Raw genomic sequence first — 21,508 nt, forward strand, 5'->3', positions numbered from 1 at the left:
GTCGAACCGGTGTTTCCAAATTTATTTCTCTGGGATGCGGTGGACTTCAGTATTCTGGTGTTTTCATGGTTGTATCTACTGTAGATCCTGGCTTGCAGAAGTTGTAGCGGTTTTGGGAGGTTATGGCAGGCTTGTTCCATAAAAAATAGCGTCAAGCTGGTACAAATACTTACTCTAAGAGTTATGCTCGTTGCGGTTGGTAAGTGAATGATAAGATCGTGCTTTAAATCGCGGCATTGATATTTTAACAGATTCTGAAATAAATACTAAAGTTCTGTAATTTTTATAGGAAACCAAATACATTATAATAAAAAGTACCTACAAATATTACTGCGTGACTAATAACAATTTTATAGTGTTTCAGTGACAACACATAAAATTAAATAGAACATTAAAAAACTATTAGTTTGTACATTGATCATCGAAGGAAGCAATTTATTAAACTTTTTGTCACATATAATTTGATATCGTTTGTAAACATTATACTTTGAACTATGTAAAGCGACCTTAACGATGATAAATGTCAATTTGAAGTCGCTCCTGTGGGAAATAGGTTGGGTATAGTAAATGAACTAATTTTAGCACTAACGTTGAATGGTAGAAAATGACTGAAGTTACGATGACTGAATGTATTTACTAAGTTCTAAGCTTTTAAGTCATATTTCTACCAATGTGGATTGGATTGTTTTATATTTAGGTAATTGTATAATTACGGCAAAATTGTAGCTATTGATATACACACTTTCGTAAGAGTGGATCTACAGAAATATTGCTTAAAATTGCAATTACTTTCAAAATCAATAATATTTTTTTTAGAAACCTTAATATCAATGTACAATTGTGGTCACATGCGCCTGACCACCACTAAGTTAATGTTTGCTTGTACCTCATAAGATTTGCTCTCTAGCTTGGGGAGCTTTCGGTGCCGAACAACATCAAACGCACTACTGTCTAAGGGATTAGACGTGATGCGTCACTAAACTGTGACGTTATCATTATCGCTTTATATTCCTTCACTGTACCTATACGAAAATAATATTACCAACTACATTGATTTCAACGTTTCAATCATCATTCCTTTAAGAATTACTTGCTACCCAAAATCAATCAGAAAATCTTCGGCAATCTAATAAACTTCCACAAAACTGACTAAGCAGTTACATTACCGCTTGCGTTCAAAACCATTACACTGGTCATCACGGGTCGTTGAGTACAAACGGAGCCTTTGTATGACAGATGCCAAATGAGGCCTTCGAGGTCCCTTAGGATTACGTGGGTATAATGTACTGGCCTGGCGTATGCTAATTCTTCAGTCCTATTATACACGGAATGGAAAACCCATTTCCCATTGGTCGAAATATAACAAGTATACATACATGCTTCACATTAAACTATACAAAACCAATCTATCTTGGTCTATCTTTGTATGGTCTTCCCAGATATTTGACGGTCAGATTATACTGGTTTGTATAGCTTGATCTCTAGTCTGTACATCAAAATGTGGAATAGAAAAGTTGTGTCGCTTGAGACATCAGATGGATAGTGTCGTAATGTCCCAAGCCAGAAGATTTCCATCTTTTTTAGTGCCGGTTCTATTATCATGATCACGAGATTGCATAAATAAAAAGGACTTGCAATATTTTACGCGATTTGAATTTGATTTTCATCTCAATATCTTAAATTTATATTTTATTCTCGGATCTATATTGGAATCTGTTATTCCAAAGTTAGTTCCATGGCTTGAGGATCTCAAATCCCTTTGCTCCAACGGAATATTTATAACTAATTACAATGGCATTGTTGAAAAACTCTTTGATAGTAATGGTGATTGGAATAAAAGTCAAACTCTTTCATACTAATGATTGGACTATACGCGACGGTGGCGCCAGCTAAAAAAACGCAAAAATAAACCTTGACATTTAAAAAAACATTTTTCTATCCGCTGTGTGTGTTATTGTACTGTGATGCGTGTGTTAATATTGAGATATCGTAAACAAACAAATATTTGCCGTTCAAAAACTACTACACCATGAAAATTTTGCATCTATAATATTAGGTATATTTTTTAAATAAAAGGTTGCCACTGAATAAAATGGGATTTTCTCCTGTGTACACATACACAACCCACCCGGAACAACAATTGGTGGATCATACAAAGAGGTGCTCCGTGCGGGATTCGCACCCGCAACACGTTGTACGGCAGCCAGTTGCCCAGCCACCGCACCAACTGTGTCGTCAAATTTGTCAAGATATCTAATTTGCAGACGTCAGTCGTTATTATTTTTCAAATATTGTTCAGAACTTGGTTCAGAATATAGAATTCTCGGAAATATCTTTCTAGGTTTTCCTTCAACATCTAAAAATAGATACGCCTTTAGCTTTTCCCATTAAATGACATTATTATAAATGAATGAACTACTGCTATCACTTCGTGGAAATCTCCTATGGAGTTGTAATATGTATTATGCAAATAATCTTCGAAGTAACGGTTCCCCAGAGTCTGGTTGAACCGTAATATATGGGCATCAAGTTCCTGTGTATAATTTACATAAAATCAATTCTCATTCGTTGAATTATTGGGTCATACACATATGAGTGTTCAGATAAAATAAGTTGAAAATGTATGCCAATATTTAAGGCCTTTTATTTTTTAGGTAAATTATAGTCACTTTTCTATTTACTCATAATGTTTCTTTGTGTAAAATAATATTCAGATAATTATTTAAAAAAAAGTATTTAAATGTTCCAAAAGTCTCGCCGTGTTGACTGTTTCATTATACTATGAGAGTTTTAGTAATACAGAGGGTAGATTTTTAAAATTCTTTCCTGGATTTGGATCGCAAACCAAATCATGCCAGGATGTGCTATTTGTTACACATAGTAATTTAAATGAAACGTTGTTCTAATCACCATATTTTGTCTAATAGCATTACCGAAAGCAGTAACTAGATCTTAATTTTTTCCTTCAACAACAACATCGTATTGTTAACTAACAAAACATCCAACTGTAGACTAGTTAGTCTACCAAATACTAAAAATAACTCCACAAACCACACTTCAACCAAAAACAAGTCAAGCAAAAACAATCAGTAACACGTGTTAATACTTTTCCGAACACCTTGTATAATGTCAAGTATCAAGTATAAAGTGGAGTTCGATTACTACTCGGATAGTCGGAATTTTTCCCCCCAGAGGGGTGGACTTTACTCGTGTACCCGTGTCGACGACAGATGCACCTAACTAACTACATGCAAACACTGGTACTTTGTGAAAAACTTCGATATTGCTGAGTGCAGTTTTAAAATTTACATTAGAAAACTGATACGAACTGTTTTTTTTTTGGTTTTGTTTGTTGTTGGAGAATGTGTATTGAAGTTGGTTTGATAAAAATGTTTATTTATAAAAGCTACAGATTTCTATTTTATGGGGATAAACCGTTAACGAGCAAACGGATCACCTGATGGTAAGCAATCGGCGCCACCCATGGACAATCGAAACACCAGAGGCGTTAGAAGTGTGTTTTGGGGGTAAGGAATTTGAGGATTAGTAAAGATGGATGACGTTTTCTATCAATCATATTTAATAAAAAACGCAATTTACTCACTTAAATATTTGGAGAAAAAGCTCTACTAGTTTCGAGACACAGAGGGACTCTTCATCATGAGCAGCGTGCGCAGACGCGGAGAAATCGAGAAATCGCGCAGCCTACAGGAGGCTGCCTTGAAACTTTTGACTTTTAGTTAATTTAATATACCTCACGATAGTTATTAAAAAAAATTGGTTAAAGTAAATATTACATTTCAATATCTGGATACAACTCAGAAAACTCTTTAAGTTAAAACATTTTCATAGCTAACACTAAAAAGAAAACCCTATTCGCCCTCTGAATTGAACAATTCTAATAACGCGAATGTCAAATGTAATCATTTGATGATAATAACAACAATATACAAAGTAACATAGCAATTTTATGCCCACAATAAGAAAATGAAAATACAAGGCGAAGTAAGGTACCTAAGAAAAATTGTAAGCGCGACATTAATTCGACTGCCAAGGCCGCGTGAATAGAATACTTGCGTCTCCCATTCAATGCTTAGGAGCGCGGTTTGAAATTCCATTCCGACACAAGTATTTATACAAAATACCTGCAATACTGACGTTCTACTATGTTATATGTTTGTATGTATGTGTATGTGTGTATTATATTCTCTCTTTTGACTTGTTCTGTTTGAAAAATCAGGAAAATATTTTTCAGTGTTTTAGAATGTTGCTCAGTGTGCGTTAAATATGTCAATCATCATAAATCTTACATACCTTAAACCTATTTTAAGGTATATATTATAGTTATCAAATGACTCCTTCTATCCTGAGTAAGGCGAGAGAGAGTGTCAGACTCTTACTGACTAAAAACTATTCTATTTTTACTCCGGCTTCGAGCCGGACCCGATAACGTGGTAGAGTTATCTGCCACTATCTCAGCCTAGTACATTAACTACATAATTATATGTATGTAGGCAACATACAGCCTAGCCTAGCAATTAAATTCAAAACCATCTCAGCAGTCTTATTTAAGAACATTTAGCCAACAAATAATTCAATTTATATCAACTTACCTTTCAAAAGTTACTGAACACTCTAAAAGCAAACTTGTATACAACTTCTCATTCCCATAAGCAAATACCCGCAAAATTGTCGCAAGGGGATATTAATCTGAAACCTGATTACTCTGAGTAAACTACACCTAACATGCTCGCAACATTCCTTATACACACTCCCGTACGATGTACGATGATGATGATACACCGTAACTTAGAATGTAACATTTTTTTTTCTGTATAACATTATGCATGAATCATCTATAGTCCAAGTCAAAGCATTTCAATGAATCGTAAATTAGGCACTTTTGAAACGTCAAATTGAATTGTCAGTCAGTTTATCTGTCACTGAAGCTAGATGGTCGTTCCAAAGTGTAGCTTCGAATGGGTAATCTTGCCCATGCAATCTAACCCATAACATATTACTTGATAATTAATACTGAGTAGAATACTTTTGATACTTCTACCCCTCCCGAGAGTGCCGGCTGCTTTAACAGCTGCCCAAGGGAGTAGATCTTCTTCTCATCATTCTTTAAGACCGTGTGGTTTTCTGACGAAACTAAATCTTTTAAAATACAATCTCCAATTCCCTTACCATACGTGGAGATTGAGGCACAAAAAATAGGAATGTTTGAGGAAGCCCAGAGTCCAACAGTATACCACCATGGAACCGTTAACATTGTTGAATAAACAATACACGAAAAAATTTGTTTAACAACAAGTTACAGTGTACCGACCACCCTTTATGTGTACACGAAACTTCGTACGTACGTGAAGGCATTTAGCGTAATGTGACATTTAGCTAAATGACGGGACATTTACATAAACGGTGTGCCGACAAATTGATCGAGGCCGATTTTTTATGGCTATTTTTTCGGCTGCTCGTTTACGGAACGGGTTTGACATTTCGGTTTACCGTGATAGGGGTCTTTAATGCTGTCGCGTCGGGTTATTCCTTATCAAACTGTATTTAGTTTGAAAGCTTTTAGGGTGCATGTGTGTGGGAGTATTTTGAACGTGGTTTTTGGGCCGATTTCTGGATGTTTTGAGTCGAGTGGAGTAATAGGATCTTGAGTTCGATCCTTAAGTCTAGCAAAACATTAATGGGTTTTCTGATTCAGATTGTTTAGGAAAATAGTTATGTATATGTAGTAAAGAATATAAGATGTTCTAAAATTGTCTGCCGTCTTTGTCGCTTTGTCAATTAAAGTAATTGCTATCAATTGTTTTCATCGACAAAACGACGCATCGTACGCATTTATAAACCAATTCATGCAGAGTAGAGTCAATGTATATTTAACTTATTTATGTTATCAAATTCAATTAATTAGTCTGGGGTGCGAAATTTCTTCACTATTGTAACACAACACTACCTTCCATTAAAGCCGCCAGATAATTTTAGAACACGTTGTATAATGTGCTATAAATAACCCTTTGTCTACTTGGTAGTATGCTGAGTAATGTATATGTATGAAATTTTGCTTAAAAAGGTTGACTTCTCATATCAACATCGATACTTAACCAGATTCGTCTGAACGTACGTACGTAATACAATTTGACTAATAATATTTTACATGGAACGTCTTATTTGCGTCGTAGTATCTGCGATACGGCGCAAAACAGCGCCTTTCACGGTCACCCATTCTTAGAATCCATTGATAAATTGTTTGGAGCCTATTTATGGAATAGGGAGCAAACGACCAGACGGGTTACGTGATGGTACGTAAGTGATCAGAGCCGCCCGTGGATACCCGTAACACCAGAAGAGTAACTAGTGCCTTGCCAGTCTTTTAAAAAGGAATACGCTCTTAATTACTAAAGTAAAATGTCATTGATTTTATCTTTTAAAAAATAAGTAATTAATTTTCAGACGCAAAAACCATAATTATAGTTTCCTGTTTTTGATTTTCTAAAAGATTCTTTGATCGGAAATTGGCAACTAACTTTAATAAAATAATCTTTTACAGGTAACCTTCAAAAGTATTTTTTAGCTGACTTCAAAACAGAAGGTTTTCAGTTCGACCTGTATGTGTGTTTGTGAGAGATTATCTCGTGTTTAGCATAAGCGATTTTGATGCGCTTTTCAGATAGTATTTTTCAGACTTAAAAAAAGTTTTAAGAATATTAACAAGCTTGAAAAAATTTAAATGAGGCGGAAAAGAAATAGTAAAGTGAAAGAAAAAAGGGATTCCCTTTTGATATAACATAAAAACATTAACTTATTATATAAAATCTATCTGAAATCTCTCGTGACTCATCAATGTCATCAAAAATTCTACATCTACTAAAGAAACCAAAAAACCAATAATCCCCCATAAATATTTCAGACATAAAACTCATATTACGGATGTGGGAGACCGCTTAATCCCGCCACGAATTCCATTTCGTAGTCACAAGTAAATATTAGTTGAGTACCCTTTCAAGGGGACACTGTATGGGTTTACTTTGATATATCAAATATAAAAGCTTTTATCCGATTAATATTTGTCGTTTCTATATTCGGTATGTTTAGACTTGGACGTAGGGCAGATGTGGGTACAAAAAAAATTAAGGATTAGATTAGGTATGTTTAAAAAAAAAAAACAGTCGCGGTTGCCCGCTGTTTAGGGCGCTCGCTTCTCATATATTAGGGTGTTCGAAACTTATCAACAGCAAGTACCAATGTGACTTTATCCAAGTTATATGTATGTTCTAAGATTATTTAGACACTACTGACAAATTGTGAATGAAAACATCGGGAGTAAAGCTAGGCTTAAAGGTTGGAATAGCCAACACGCATTTTTTTTTTATGGAATAGGAGGCATATGAGCAAACGAGTCACCTGATGGTAAGCGATCAGCGCCGCCCATGGATACCCGCAACACCAGAGGAGTCACAGGTGTGTTGTCGGAAATTGAGCAACCATGGTGATTAACGCTCAAAACTTCTCCGTGTGAGAAGAGGCCTTTGGTCAGCAGTGGCTACTTATAGGCTGGTGATGTGTGATTAATCACCACGTTTGTTCACACACTCAAACACCACGACATTTTAGTAGTGTTTTACAGAAGTAAATATCATTATTACAGAAGTAATATCATTTTTACCGAAGCAAATATCATTTTATTTCACCCAAACCATGTGTATTTTATCATAACTACAAAATTATTTACACAAACAAATTACTAGCTTCTAGAAGCCACTAGTTAGTAGAGAGATCTTATAATATATCAACACATAGTGCAATTTTATTAACAGTTTAGATGGGAACATGTGCCGGATATTGTAGAGCCATGATTGCGATCCAATTTCCCGATACAAATGTGGCCACGTGTGAACTAAGCCTTGAATAACGACTGTCATATCTGTCTGGTGGTTTCATTGGCACAATATGTGGTGGGGTTAAAATAGGGATGATGACGGGGTATGGGAAATTAAAAATCTATTTAGTTGTCCAGTAATGAAATATTATTAGACACGTATTTTCTTTTCTTTTGTCGTATAAGATAACAATTATTATACTTAGATAAAACGAATCAAAGTTTAGAAGTGGGAACAATCCAGAACTGCGGACTACCTAGTGGGTTTACCGGGGCTCCGGCTCGAAAAGCAGGAGTAGGAACAAGGTGGTTTTCAGTCAGTAAGAGTCTGAAACTCCTTTTCGAGGGAGAAGTCATTGGATGATTTTGTCCCCTTAAAAAAGCGGAGTGGGAGCAAATACGTAATTTCTACATAATATAGTATAAAATATTTCAAATCGATATTTTTGAAAGTATTTGTTTCTGCAAGAAAACAACAAATATGTGTCTAGTATTTTAAAATAATTTACATGACGAACATTAAAATAAAAATAAAACTTCTTCACAACATTTTACAATAGATATTTTACAGGAAAGAATATATCTTTATTTTTTTCATAATTTTAATAAAATTACCCACAACCGCTCCCTGTTTACCTTGTATTGCAGCGTATTTAACTTAATATTTGATAAATAAGTTTATGCTCAAATTAAATTGTGATGAGATCAAATTAATAGAAGATTGTACAGTTTAATAACTTTGGAAGCAACCGCGAAATGCTGTTAAAATTTGTGGAATATTCAATTAGTTAAAATACCCAATGTTCTGGTTTTAGGGCGTGCACACACATTAATTAATTATTTATATGAAAGGGTAAAGTATTGGAAAAATCTAGTCTGTAGTATCAGGCTTAGATCTTGATAGACGTTTTGGATACTTGACTTTCTATTTAAATATTGGACATGTATAGAATACCTAGTCTATACAAAATGTAGATCTGATTTATAAAAATATTTTGGGTATATAATACAATAATATTATATAATGAACACAAAACTAAATAATATAACGGTCCAAATCATCGTAAAGTATGAATAATCCGGAGCTGCGGACTGCCTAGCCGGTTACCGGGGCTCTGGCTTGAAAAGCAGGAGTGGGCACGGGGTGGTTTTGAGTCAGTATGAGGGTGATATTCCTGCTCGCCTCGTCCAAGGCAGAAGAAGTTGTTGGACGATTATTTTATACCCTTATAAAAGTCTGTCTAAGCAAAACTGTTTATAAAATCTCAAATAATGCTGGCTACATTTATTTCACGGTCTCAAGTCCATTAAGGTCTGTATATCGCGTCTCTAATCAGGAACGTAAGGGATTTTACCCATTTTTTACCCACAGATTATTTTTTACCCTAAAATTATTATATCTCGATGATTCCGCAGAGATTAGCAACGAGTACTTTTGGGAGTACAAGAATTTCTGAGACACACTGCCTTTTAAGTCACACAAGATTAATATTTTTTTTCAAAAGGATTTTCGGACCCAATATCCATTTATGGCAAATTGAAATGAAGGTTAAAAGAAGGCGGGTAGTATTAAAAAAAAAACGGTTTGCCCTCTTTGATCACACTGAGAAAATTGAATTGGACGTGTGCGGTTACCTTTTCGGAGTGGCAAATCCTATGAAGCAAAGGCTTTTACTATAGGAATTATTAATAAGTATTCGGTTCACTTTTTCTTTTTATGTAACTTTTGGATTATGAAACTGGTTGTTTATAAGAAAACATACGTATTAACAATGACGAGGATATTTTTTCGATAGTTAATATTTCTTAACTAGTCAAAAAAGAAAAAAAATGTATATGTAATTCAATTGGTTTATGTAGAAAAAAAAGCAACTGTTAAGCAAACAATTTCGGGATGAATCTCTAAGGTAAAAAGTGTGTGCAGTCATTGGAACAACTCTGCATATCCTTTGGTAATTAGGCAAGCATGTCACAATGTCTGGTAGCACACAATTATCCTTTAATTCTGGCAACAGTGTGTACTATCAGATGTAATTTCAAGATCTAAATCCTATTAAAATCAAGCCTACTCAGTCACTCTGAGTGGTTTTTAATCTCGGGGACCATTTTCGTGAGATTGATTAAACTTACTGCTAAATAAAGTTGTTATTGTTGTGTTTCGTATTCCTTCCTTCAAGCGAAAGGTTTCAAGATATTTTGTACAGGTAAATAAATCGTTTTAAGCATTGAACTCTTATTTCTCTTCAGTGAAATCGAGGAGTGATGTAAGAATCTAATGACGTTACGTACGTTGACTAACTTCACATAAATCTTATCGCACGTTTTCCGAGAAAAGGTGACATAGATTGAATTAAATACTTCTACAACTTTTCATCCAAGATATTTTCTAAATATCACATACATAAATTGTATAGCGGCATTAGGTGCCGTATTGTACCTCTGCCTATACTAATTCAATATGAAGTTTTGTGGGAAAAAATACGCAAATACACACTGGAATATTGGATAATAATGATTCGATTCGATCTCTACGCTTTTAAGATAGATCAAGAACCGCTACGGTTTAGGGAACAAGAACAACATTTAATCCTAAAAATCAGAGCATATAGTTATCCGGTAAACTCTTCAACAACCAACAGCTCATTAGTGTACTTAAATCCCACTTAAAGCTATAAAACACAAGAAAACGCCAAACTACTTACCAATAGGAGGAGCACCAAGCCATCCAGGGGCCCAACCAGCTCCCAGACCCTTTCTCTGCCTCGCCAAGAGCTGTATGGTCAAGGCGTACGTCAGTAACATCACGCCCAATGGAATGTAGAAGGAGATGATTGAACCGATGGCCTTGTACAAATTATCTGGCACTTGACAGGACCCGTCGATGAGGACTGAATCTGCATTCTGTGGAAGAGTAAACATTTTTAATAAGGACAACTTTGAAGGTCTTATTTTTATTTAATGGTATTTTTTTATATATATTTGTTGGGTATTTGGCCGCTATCTCGCCTGGTGGTAAGTGATAATGCGACCTACGATGAAGCACGTCTGCCTATGAGCTACCTATTCACTCGAAGAAATATAAAATATAATGAAAGAAATATGTGTTAAAGGCACACATACCTACTTTTTTTCTATCAAGTTTATAATTGGTTAGGCTTTATCAGGATGATAAAGAACATAAAATCAGACTTCCTCTCTTTTATTTCATTTAAAATACCAATAGGCACATTGTAATTTAAAAAGGACTGTAAAAAAGTTTTAACAAAGTCTTCGTTTTCTCACAACAAAGCATTTTATTTTAAACGAAACAGTTCGTTTCTATTATCTGGTGACAGTATTACTTAGGACAACATTCCCGAATTATCGTTCACAATATTTACCGGCGCAGAAGAAAAGCGATAATATAATGAAAACAATGAAAGTTGAATCATTGCGATTGTAAGGAAATTAGGAGACACCACGCCACCGAAGCGAAATGAAATTATCTGTTTTTGTAACGGTAAGTTGGCAAAACAATCCGGTGATCTGGTCATGGAAAATGGTTACCTTATTAAGGTATCTGACTCGATATAGATGAAGTGACTTGTAAAGCGATAAAATAATGTTTATTGTATTTGATTTTAATTAATATTTCATTTAAAATTTAACAATCGTCTCACTCAAGGCCCCCAGATAGCAAGGCAAGGCAAGACCCAAGGCGATAGAAGTCATTGGATGATTTTTCCCTTTAAAAACAGCCTGTGACGCTTTACTTCTGGAACTGGATGAAGCAATAATTTCTTAACATCATGCCATAGATCTTATTTTGTTAAACGTTGAGCAACGGTGTGCTTTGTGTGAATAATAAAACACCTAGTATAATTATTTCTATTTAAAACAATTCAGTACAAAAAATAAAAAAGAATTACTATTTTAGATAACATTTCATTGTATCAAAAGAAACATTGTTTCACATCTTCCGTTCTAAACCAATCATTCGAGTTCCAACCCTATTCCTCAGAACTTAAGTGTTAATTTTTTTGTGCAACAATGAGGAAGGTTCAATTAATTTCATTCATTAAGTGTCAATTGTTTATCGTGTGCCATGAACAATAGATTGGGAGAATATTGATCTGTTTCTACTTCACGACTTTGTCGTGGAGCTCATTTTTTTTTTTTTTTTAAAAAAAACATTGCCCCACACTAGGATTTTTCCTGTGTCGTGGGTGCGTTTACAAACATACAAGTTCACATACACATGACACCATTAAGGTGCTAAGTCATTGTTGTCATCATGAACGGCCTGGGACAGTCCACCACCTTAAGCGAGGCCAGAGGGAATGTCAGACTTTTACTGACTAAAAACCACCCCGTTCTTACTACTACTTTTCGAGCTGGAGCCCCTGTAAATCCACTAAGTAGGCACGCTTGGCAGAGATAATAGTTTAAAAAGTTCAAGTATAATTACTACGATTCTCACGAAACAATTTTTTTTATTATTATATAATCCAAAAATTGTTCCGGAGTTGCGGACCACATAGCGGATTTACCGGGGTTCCGGCTCAACGAGCAGGAGTAGGAACAGGTTGGTTTTAAATCAGTAAGTGTCTGACACTCCCTCTCGCCTCGCTCAAGGCGAGATACATCATTGGATGATTTCAAATCCTTATAAAAAAAATGGTGTGTATACAAGAATTAAGAGATTCTCTTAAGATTCAAGAGAAAAATCTACATTGAAATCTAAATTGAAAAATTCACAAAAGGACACTTAATGTAAAGTTACTATGTCAAATGATTCCAATCGACACTAATCCTATCAATCAATAGAAGTAATTAATCATTCATCTATATCATTAATACTAAGCTGAAAGACTTAGCCATCTTTCTAATCCATTACAGGCGAACACAATTGTAATTGAAATGAACACCTTTCTATTTATAAATGAACTCACAACTCGAGTGTTTCGATTAAAACTAATCGTCTACATTTCTATTGGTTGAAACAAATCCATTAATAATGAAAACTTTATCTACTAATTCATTTGTACTTATTTTTAACTAGTTTTTGTGTTAACCTAATTGGTGTTTTCTGTTTTATGTCTAGCACACTAAAAGTTTCAATTAGTTGTCATGTCTTGTGTTTGTAAGTATATATTGTTATAGAGTGTAGGTTTTTATGGATTTCAGTAATCTTTGACTTAGGTTATCTGCCATATACTTAGATATTTAATGAGGTACATTACTCGTAGGTATATACATACATAATTTTATTATGTGCTTCTATATTTATAACTTTCGTAAGACATACTGAATTATAATGGTTTTCCGCTTACTCACGTAATCATTTGACGAGGAACTCGACTAGTTTCAAGGCGTGCTAGAAACCCATATTCATGAGCAGCATTCCGCGACATGCGACGCGGTAATATTCGCGCTGCTAATCGTACTGAATATGAAGATACCCCTCCCCCTTAGCTGGCTTGAAACTAGTGGAGTTACTAGTCAAACAGTTATAGTAACCCGAAAAACATATTTAATAATGAGTACATATTATTTAGAAAATAATAAATACAATTTGAACATTACCACACTAAAACAATTAACAAGTAATACATTTTACTAATTAAACGGCCCATGACTCTACAATTCAGAATTACAAAACTATTTGCCAAAAGGGTTTTTGTAAAGACGCAACTATTTCGAAACTGTAGCGTTAATTTCACAATGAATTGATTTCAAATGGAATATTACAAAGACTTATGAGACACTTAAGATATTTTAGAAGAAGAAAATTGATATTTTAGTCAATGACCCGTCAGATGAATAGTTGTTAAATAGAAAATCTATTTTACTGAGAATACAATAGCAACATTTTACAGCTATTGCATGAGATATAATGTGTTATAATTTATTAATAGTTAAAATTAATATTTATTGCGCATTCTATGTTGTTAAAATATTTAAAACTTTTATGCAGCGACACTTAACTATCAACAGCTTGTGACTGTGACATATTGGGTTACACTCTGTGAGATTAATAACCACTTTAGTGGTTAGAAAATATACTGATAAGGCGGGCACCTCTTTAACTTTTCGAGTGCATAAACTTATAAAATTTGGTGTATTCCATTCCCCAGAGCAGTGGGTAACTTAATAGTACCCTTAGTATGAGTTTGCTTTGACGTTTAAAGTAATCGAAACGAGAGCGTGTTGTGCCGGCTGGAATAAATCAACCAATCAGAGTGCCTAACGCATACTCATTTCAAACTCATACTAAGGGTATAGATTACCGATACTCCACCTTGAAGCAGGAGTAAGAACGGGGTGTTTTTAATCAGTAAAATTCTGACATTCACACTCGCCTCACCCAAGGCGGGAGGAGGCAACTGAATAATTCCCCCCTTCTTTTCTCAAAAAATAAGATATTCCATTTCAACTATTTTTTTCTAACCATAATAACCGTGGCATTTATCCATAATAAATTATATCCGACGTGACATTTCTTGTAAGCCACAAATAAACTAATACATTATTTATTCCGACATAATCCGATACTGGAATACAATGTTAAAACAACGCCACTTAGATTCCGTCGAGTTTTTCCTTGAGACTAACAAATTCTTAAGTAATACGAATGTATCTCTTGAGTGTGCTTGACTTGGGTTACGCGTATTTTACAATTATATGTATTACGTGTATGTTGTGTTAGATGTTCCCGATCTCGCGGAATGTCTTCAAAAATGAGATGTAGAAGATATTCCAGGGAACTCTTCAAAAATCAACATAATGAGCTCTGCGTTTGAATTTAATAGATGTATACTCACTTAGGGCATTGAAAAAATAGTTTAAAAACGGACTTAAACTAAAGAAATATTATAATCTTTCCGAACTTAAGATGAAAACTAACTTAAAACTAAAAAAAGCTACGAATTACGAATTTATAACAATTAAAAAAGAAATTATATTACAACCTATCCTCTATGCTATAATAACCAAGCTTAAACTAAATAATTTAATAGAAACGACTTAAATCTAATCTATCTAATTAATTAATAAATTAGACTTACAATTTTATTAAAAAAACTAACTACACTAACTACTAATAATCGATATCAAACTAAACCTACGTTAAATAATTTAACCAGAAAACCAGGAAAACCCAACAAATAAACTTATTAATTGACAAATACAACGAAACCAATTTATTTAGAATATATACGAAACAGCAGAAAAACTATCCTATGTCCTTTCTAAGGTTCTAAACTATATCTGTACCAAATTTCAACCAAATCCGTCAAATAGTTGCGGAGATTAATGGTATAAGCATAGAATAGTGTTCGACGTAATTCTTTAATTTGACATAACTTTTTTATTTATGAACCGATTGACATGAAACGAACACTAAATGTAAATTGAAGCATACCACAATATATTCGTGAAAACCGCATCCAACTCGGATCAGCCGTTTCTGAGATTAGCGCGCACAGACAAACAGACAAACAGACAAAAAAAAAGTTAATTACATTTTTGGGTTCGACATCGACATAACAATAACCCCTGCTATTTTTTTTATTTTTATTTTCAATGTACAGACAGCACTTTTCTACGATTTTATTATATGTATAGATGTACAGACAGCACTTTTCTACGATTTTATTATATGTATAGATGTGTAGGTAAGGTGTAGCTGTTTTATTTGATGTTTTGTGTTTAGGGAAAGTAAAAGTAACATTCGTGTTTATAAAACTCTTTCTTACTGACTGACTGACTAGCTGACGACGCAAAACCAAAACTACTGAACATGTATGTTCGACAGTAGGGAAGCCATTCATAGCACCCATCTAAAAACGCATCTTTCCATATAAAAAAAAAACATAGCTTAGCTATAAATGTTACATTACTAGTGAAAATCAAATTTTGATCTAATGCAGACAGTTCTACATATAAATATATAAAAAAATTTAAGAACTTCACTCACTGTTATCTTTAATTTATTCGATACTAAAAAGTATGATTAATCGATTCGAGAATCGTTTAGGGCTCGTTAGCCAAACGAAATCTCGATTAAAATAATCTTTCATTCATAAATTCCGAATTTAAAATGTTTTTCGCTTCGTACAGACTACAGACTAGAGATTATATTACGCGAACTAATTTCCCGTTAACAAAAATTTTTGATGAAAGCAGGTTTAATTTAAAAATTCTATTCTTTGCTAGAATTGGATGGGCCCAAGTTTGATTCTGAAGCTGCTATTTGAACGGGTCCCCGCTATCCAATTTAGAAAATGACTCCACAAGATCTAGTTCAGTTCCCGTTTATAATTAGAATAAAAATATCTTTGGAGAAATTTTCTTTGACGTCGCGTCGTAGCTTCGCGAGCACTGCTATTTTATTCAAAATCTGCGATAATAATGATATGAAATATTTATAGTTTTTATTACTTTTGTCCAAACGCTTCTAGTGGTTTGAATTTGATTCATTATTTTGCAAAGTTTAAGCCTGTAACTGCCATCAGAAAAGTATTGAAGGCAAATCCCTCACTAACGTAAGTCACCGGTGAAGTTCGAGGCAGTTACCGTGTGAATGGCTATTGAAGATTACCACAAATCTCCATAAATGTACATGTTTTACAATACTTAAGTACAAAAAGCAGTCTACGCAGAGTAAGCTCATGTCGTGATAGCCCGAAAGTTTAAGACGCCCGCTTCCCATGCATGAGGGTGCGGGTTCAAAACCTATCAACGGATACCACTGACAAACGGTGAAGGAAAACATCGTGAGGAAACATAGGCCTATAATTTTTAAGTATGAAATCGCCATCCCGCATTGAGCATGCGTGGTGATTAATGCTCAAATCTTCTCCATGCGAGAAGAGCCACTTAAAATCTGTATATGTAATAATTCAGCTTATAAAAAGTATAACTATTTACAAAATACACATTATAAAATGACGTATTAACACCTTCACTATCAGCGAACACCATAGTAATTAAGCTGCAATATCAATTATACTAATAATTACACCATGCATGCGACACATGCTAAGCACGTTTGACACGCTTCTTGGTATTTTGTTAAACTTTCTATACTTGTTGGAAAAAAACATGAAATCATGGTGTTATTCCCAGAAGGTGTGGGCAAATGTGTTATTATAATATAGGTAGTTTTTCAACACTCATTGTAATTGTTGTAATTCTGTTTGGCGTTGAAATGTGTGGGTTTATTATATACATTAGTTTTTTTTTTGTTGAATAACTGGATTATATTAACGTAACGTCATTCACGCTTTTTTATAACCGAAGGGTTAGGCAGTGGTGCACATTATTGCTAAGCTTTTTTCGGCTTTTCTATTCGAAATTTTCTCAGTAGTAACTGAGTCAAACAATATAAGCACAACAATAGGCTCACCTCCTATTACATGTGACTTATAACACTAATAATGAAAAGTGGGTGTACATACATTGTATAGCGGCAATACGTACCGTAAAGTGCACCTCAGCCTACCCCTTCGGGGATAAAAGGCGTGACGTTGCATTGCATTGCATTATGTATTAAAAAACTAATAAGATTCTTGACCATTTAATTTACATTATAGCAGTTAATGCCAAACGGTGCCATTAGGGCGTGAATACGTTGTCTCAAACACTTGATATTCTGCCAATTGGCAAGTACGACTTACAAATTATGTGCAACATGCACTTACGCATGCCAATAATGTGTACCTCCACATAGCTGCACATTAATGTATACAAAACCAGCATAAATTGGCCGTTAAACGTGCGGAAAGGTCATACAAGTGAGACCAAGATAGACTGGTTGTTTAGTTTGATGTGTGGCCATTGTATAACACTATTACTGAACACACTCAATTATTTATAATTGACTATTAATTTAAATTGTAGTTTTATTTTGTTGTTTGTTGTTGATGAAAGAGAATCAATTGTAAATTAAATTGCTATTGTATCTGTGGTTTGAGAAGCGGTAAAGAGCTTTAATTTTCTAGTACACACTCTTTTAGTAGATCGGTATTGTACACTTAACCTGCGTAGCTTCTACTAAATGTCTGCATATCGTAATAAAACACATACCTTTGACTCAGATTTCATTTTTCTAAGGGTTTATATCATATTTCATTAGAGATAAACTAAATTAGCAGCGCGACAGTCGCTGCGGCGTATCGCTGAATGCTACTCATTAATATGAGTCTCTAGCATGGCTCGAAACTAATAGAGTTCCTCGTCAAAGAATTACGTGAGTAAGTCTAAAAACAATTAATTTCATAGTTATGAAAAAAGTTACTTAAACTAATTGTTAGATTTGCTGTTCAAATTATTATGACAAAGTACCAAGTATTTCTCAAATATTAAAACTATCCATAAAATATTCAGTCTCACACTTACCTTAGAATATTTTAAAACCAATGGAAGACTCATAGCTGATGATAACATCCACACGAAGGCGATCTTCACAGTCACTCTTTTTCTTGTTTTGTTTCGACCGAACCTCATCGGATATCGGAGGGAGAGGTACCTGGGGAGGGAAATTGTGTCAATACGAGCATCGTTCTTTCTTTAGAACCCATTCATCAATTACCTAACATGTCATTCTTAAAAATATAATATTCTATTTCGTTTTAAATCACATAAAAGGTGATTCTTAGAAGCGCTAATCTCCATACTTAGGTACTTAATGAAATTAATATTTAAGATTGTGTTAACTTAATTGAAAGATATTTTGCCACAATTTGTGGAAAACCATCGATTAATTAAAGTTTATAGAAAAATAATTAGACACAGCGAAACTAAAATTTAACAAATCTAGTCTAGAGTAATAAATAAAATTGAAGTGTCTGTTAGTAATATTAAATGACCTCTTTTTACTACATGCATATTATAATCACATACAGTGCATACACTAATACAATAACGTTTTTAAATTTTTGCTAATCTGTCGGTCTGTTTGTTCTGCCTAATCTTTTAAATGACTGTAACGATTTTGACGGTACTTTTATTACCAGGTAGCTAATAGACTAAGCAGTAACTTAGGCTACTTTTATTAGTCACAAAGTCCGTAATACACGTGAGCGAAGCTGCAGGCATCAGATAGTTAGATATAGAAGAAACAATATTTCAAAAAAACACCATCTGAATCACATCTACATGTAACTACGTGTTAATTAATTATAAAACCAATTAAATTATTAATTAACAAACCTGTCGACGCTAATAGTGCATAGATGCATGATGGAGGCTGTACAGAGTAGCACGTCCAGACAGAGCCAACACAAGCAGTAGATAGCAGGCAGCGGGAAGTAACCTGTTAAAGGAAAAGAAAATATATTAATGTTGGTTTATAGTTCAAAGTTGGGTGATATGGTTAAATTCAAATCCTTGGTCATCTTGGTACCAAACCTCCTTTAATCCTTTTGGTACAAAACTATTGTTTGACAAAAGTCTGAATAATAATCTCTGTCATTATTAAAATGGTTGAGAAAGAAAAACGAAGCTATAATATAGACACAAATTGTTACCACGTTTATTTGTTGGTTTACTCAGTGTTTCATTACTGAGTAAGGGTTTAAATATGTGCCTAAAATAGAATTAAACCCTTTCTCAGAATTTTATAATGAATATTCATGTTTATTCAAAAAGATCGAATTCAAAAAGCTTTTATTTATTGAAGCAAAAATTTGCTGTTTACTTATCAAAATCAATATTTTTTGAAGCTATGTTGTGTAGTACATTTTCTTACTTAATTTACTGTGAGGCCATTAATCCTATTTATTACGTCGAGTATAAAACCAATAACAAAACTATTTTTACGCAAAACTAGTTAACGCTTGGTCTCGTTAGTACTTGAGCGAACGTTCAGGTTATTGCTAGGTAAAATGCTTTAGGAGAAATTTTAATAAAATAATGCTATTTACTAAAGTTTAAGATTAGTGCTTAAGCACTTATATTTATCTCATGGCCAACATAACATCATTAAAATAGTTATCGCAGATACTTTTAAAGAATATGTCGACAGAAGAATCAATCAATTAAAAGTAAAGCTAAGGGGATGAATGCCCTACGTCACGTGTCACCAGTGACGTTGGGTGAAGTATGCGCTACTTTACTTTGCCGAACTTTGATCGAAATATTTGGTAACATCAATGTCGTTGTGGACACAAGTCGCACGATGTTGCCATATACGATTATGTCAGGCAAAATCAGCCAGCTTCACTTGGCAATGACATGCCGTGAGACATTTGTCCCCATTTTTTAAGGTGTAAGTCATCCAATGTCTTTTCCCGCCTTGGGCGAGGCGAGAGGGAGTGTCAAACTCTTACTGACTAAAAACCAGTCGTAGTCCGAAACAACCCAATTTCTATACATCATTTAGAATGCCTTCATAGCCAAATATCTCAATCATTTTTTTTTTATTAATCTGCATTTCTTCATTCTCAGTATTTGTATAATACTGAGCACACCAAGCTTAATTACATTTTTTTGGTACTTTAGTATTCGTACCTACTCCCCTGCATACGGTTCTACTCAGGGAACTGACATCTGTCATGAACCATCCATTAGAGTCGTTGTATTATGCAAAACCGTAAGGTTTTGGTACTTGGTACTCGACCAAGTAGGTATTTGGTCGAGTGGTCACCAGTACAACTCAGTAGTAAGAGGTCTCTGATATTCTTTCAGAGTATTCTTTTTCTTTCCTTTATTTCTGAGTTTGACCGATATTTTTAACTTTATTGTTTTAATATATAGTCTAAAGAAGTCTGTTCCATTTGTGCCAGTAAGATCTATGAGCAGATGGCTCGCCTGATGGTAGGTTCTATGCCATCACTGGATACCAAAAACAACAGAGGAAATACAAGTGATCTTTGATAGTGAAGATTAGGCCTGCAGTAACTTGATTCTCTCTGTGAAACACAAAAAAGCCTTGTTTCATGTCGCTGTTCTCCGAGGTCATGGTATGACTGGTGGTGTGACGTGAACGTTCTTTTTTTATAGAATAAGGTACGGTATCACTCCGGTCCAGCTGGCCCATTCGTTTCACCTTTCCAGAATTTGATTATGTTATAAGTTTATGCCACACAATTTTATTATGACAACAATGAGATTGAACCTTTATGTAAGTGTTCACAGACTCTTAAAACAAACTTGTTCACCTTGTTTCCTGTAGATTGTTCGTAGAATGTGTTTGTAATTCGAGAGCTTTGTATCAGCTACGTGGTCTTGGGTGACAAAGATGGATTTTTCTAAGACAAACAGTGGTTCTTGGTGTTGGTTTACATACGTGATTATATTTAGAGGGTTATTTTTGTTTGGATATGTGTGTATTATGTAAGTTTTATGGTTATATTACGTATGTATGTATGTATATGTCGCAGGAATATGATAAATACAGGGATTTGGTCAAATCTCTAAGGGATTTGATCAAACCACGGAGGATGTCAAAATAACAACACGATTTTATCATTTCCCTAAACTATACATAATAGTTATTGGTGTTTTTTAATGCTCTACTTATTTTCGTAACCAGTCATTTGAACATGATCCAGTCATCTTGTATTCAATAAAAGTGCTCATAAATTCATACATATTCATAACATACGCGTGTATGTTATTTTTTGAATAAAACCT

At 34.2% G+C, this 21,508-nt stretch overlaps 2 protein-coding genes across 5 annotated transcripts in view; one reads left to right on the forward strand and one right to left on the reverse strand.

Moving 5' to 3' along the window:
• The window catches only part of LOC118262919 (uncharacterized), a 401,080-nt gene that overhangs the window by 244,551 nt on the left and 135,021 nt on the right, over positions 1-21,508 (forward strand). The window lies entirely within an intron of this gene.
• Positions 1-21,508, reverse strand: part of LOC118262822 (probable G-protein coupled receptor No18) — a 126,735-nt gene that overhangs the window by 16,857 nt on the left and 88,370 nt on the right. For both annotated transcript variants that reach the window (XM_035574438.2, XM_035574437.2), the window contains exons 3-5: positions 19,085-19,187; positions 18,272-18,401; positions 10,594-10,792 (exon numbers count right to left, since the gene is read on the reverse strand). In XM_035574438.2, coding sequence (XP_035430331.2) covers positions 10,594-10,792; positions 18,272-18,401; positions 19,085-19,187 — 432 coding nt within the window. The remainder of the gene's footprint in view (positions 1-10,593; positions 10,793-18,271; positions 18,402-19,084; positions 19,188-21,508) is intronic.

This window comes from Spodoptera frugiperda, chromosome 12, assembly GCF_023101765.2.
Source record: "Spodoptera frugiperda isolate SF20-4 chromosome 12, AGI-APGP_CSIRO_Sfru_2.0, whole genome shotgun sequence".
Classification (NCBI taxonomy): Eukaryota; Metazoa; Arthropoda; class Insecta; order Lepidoptera; family Noctuidae; genus Spodoptera; species Spodoptera frugiperda.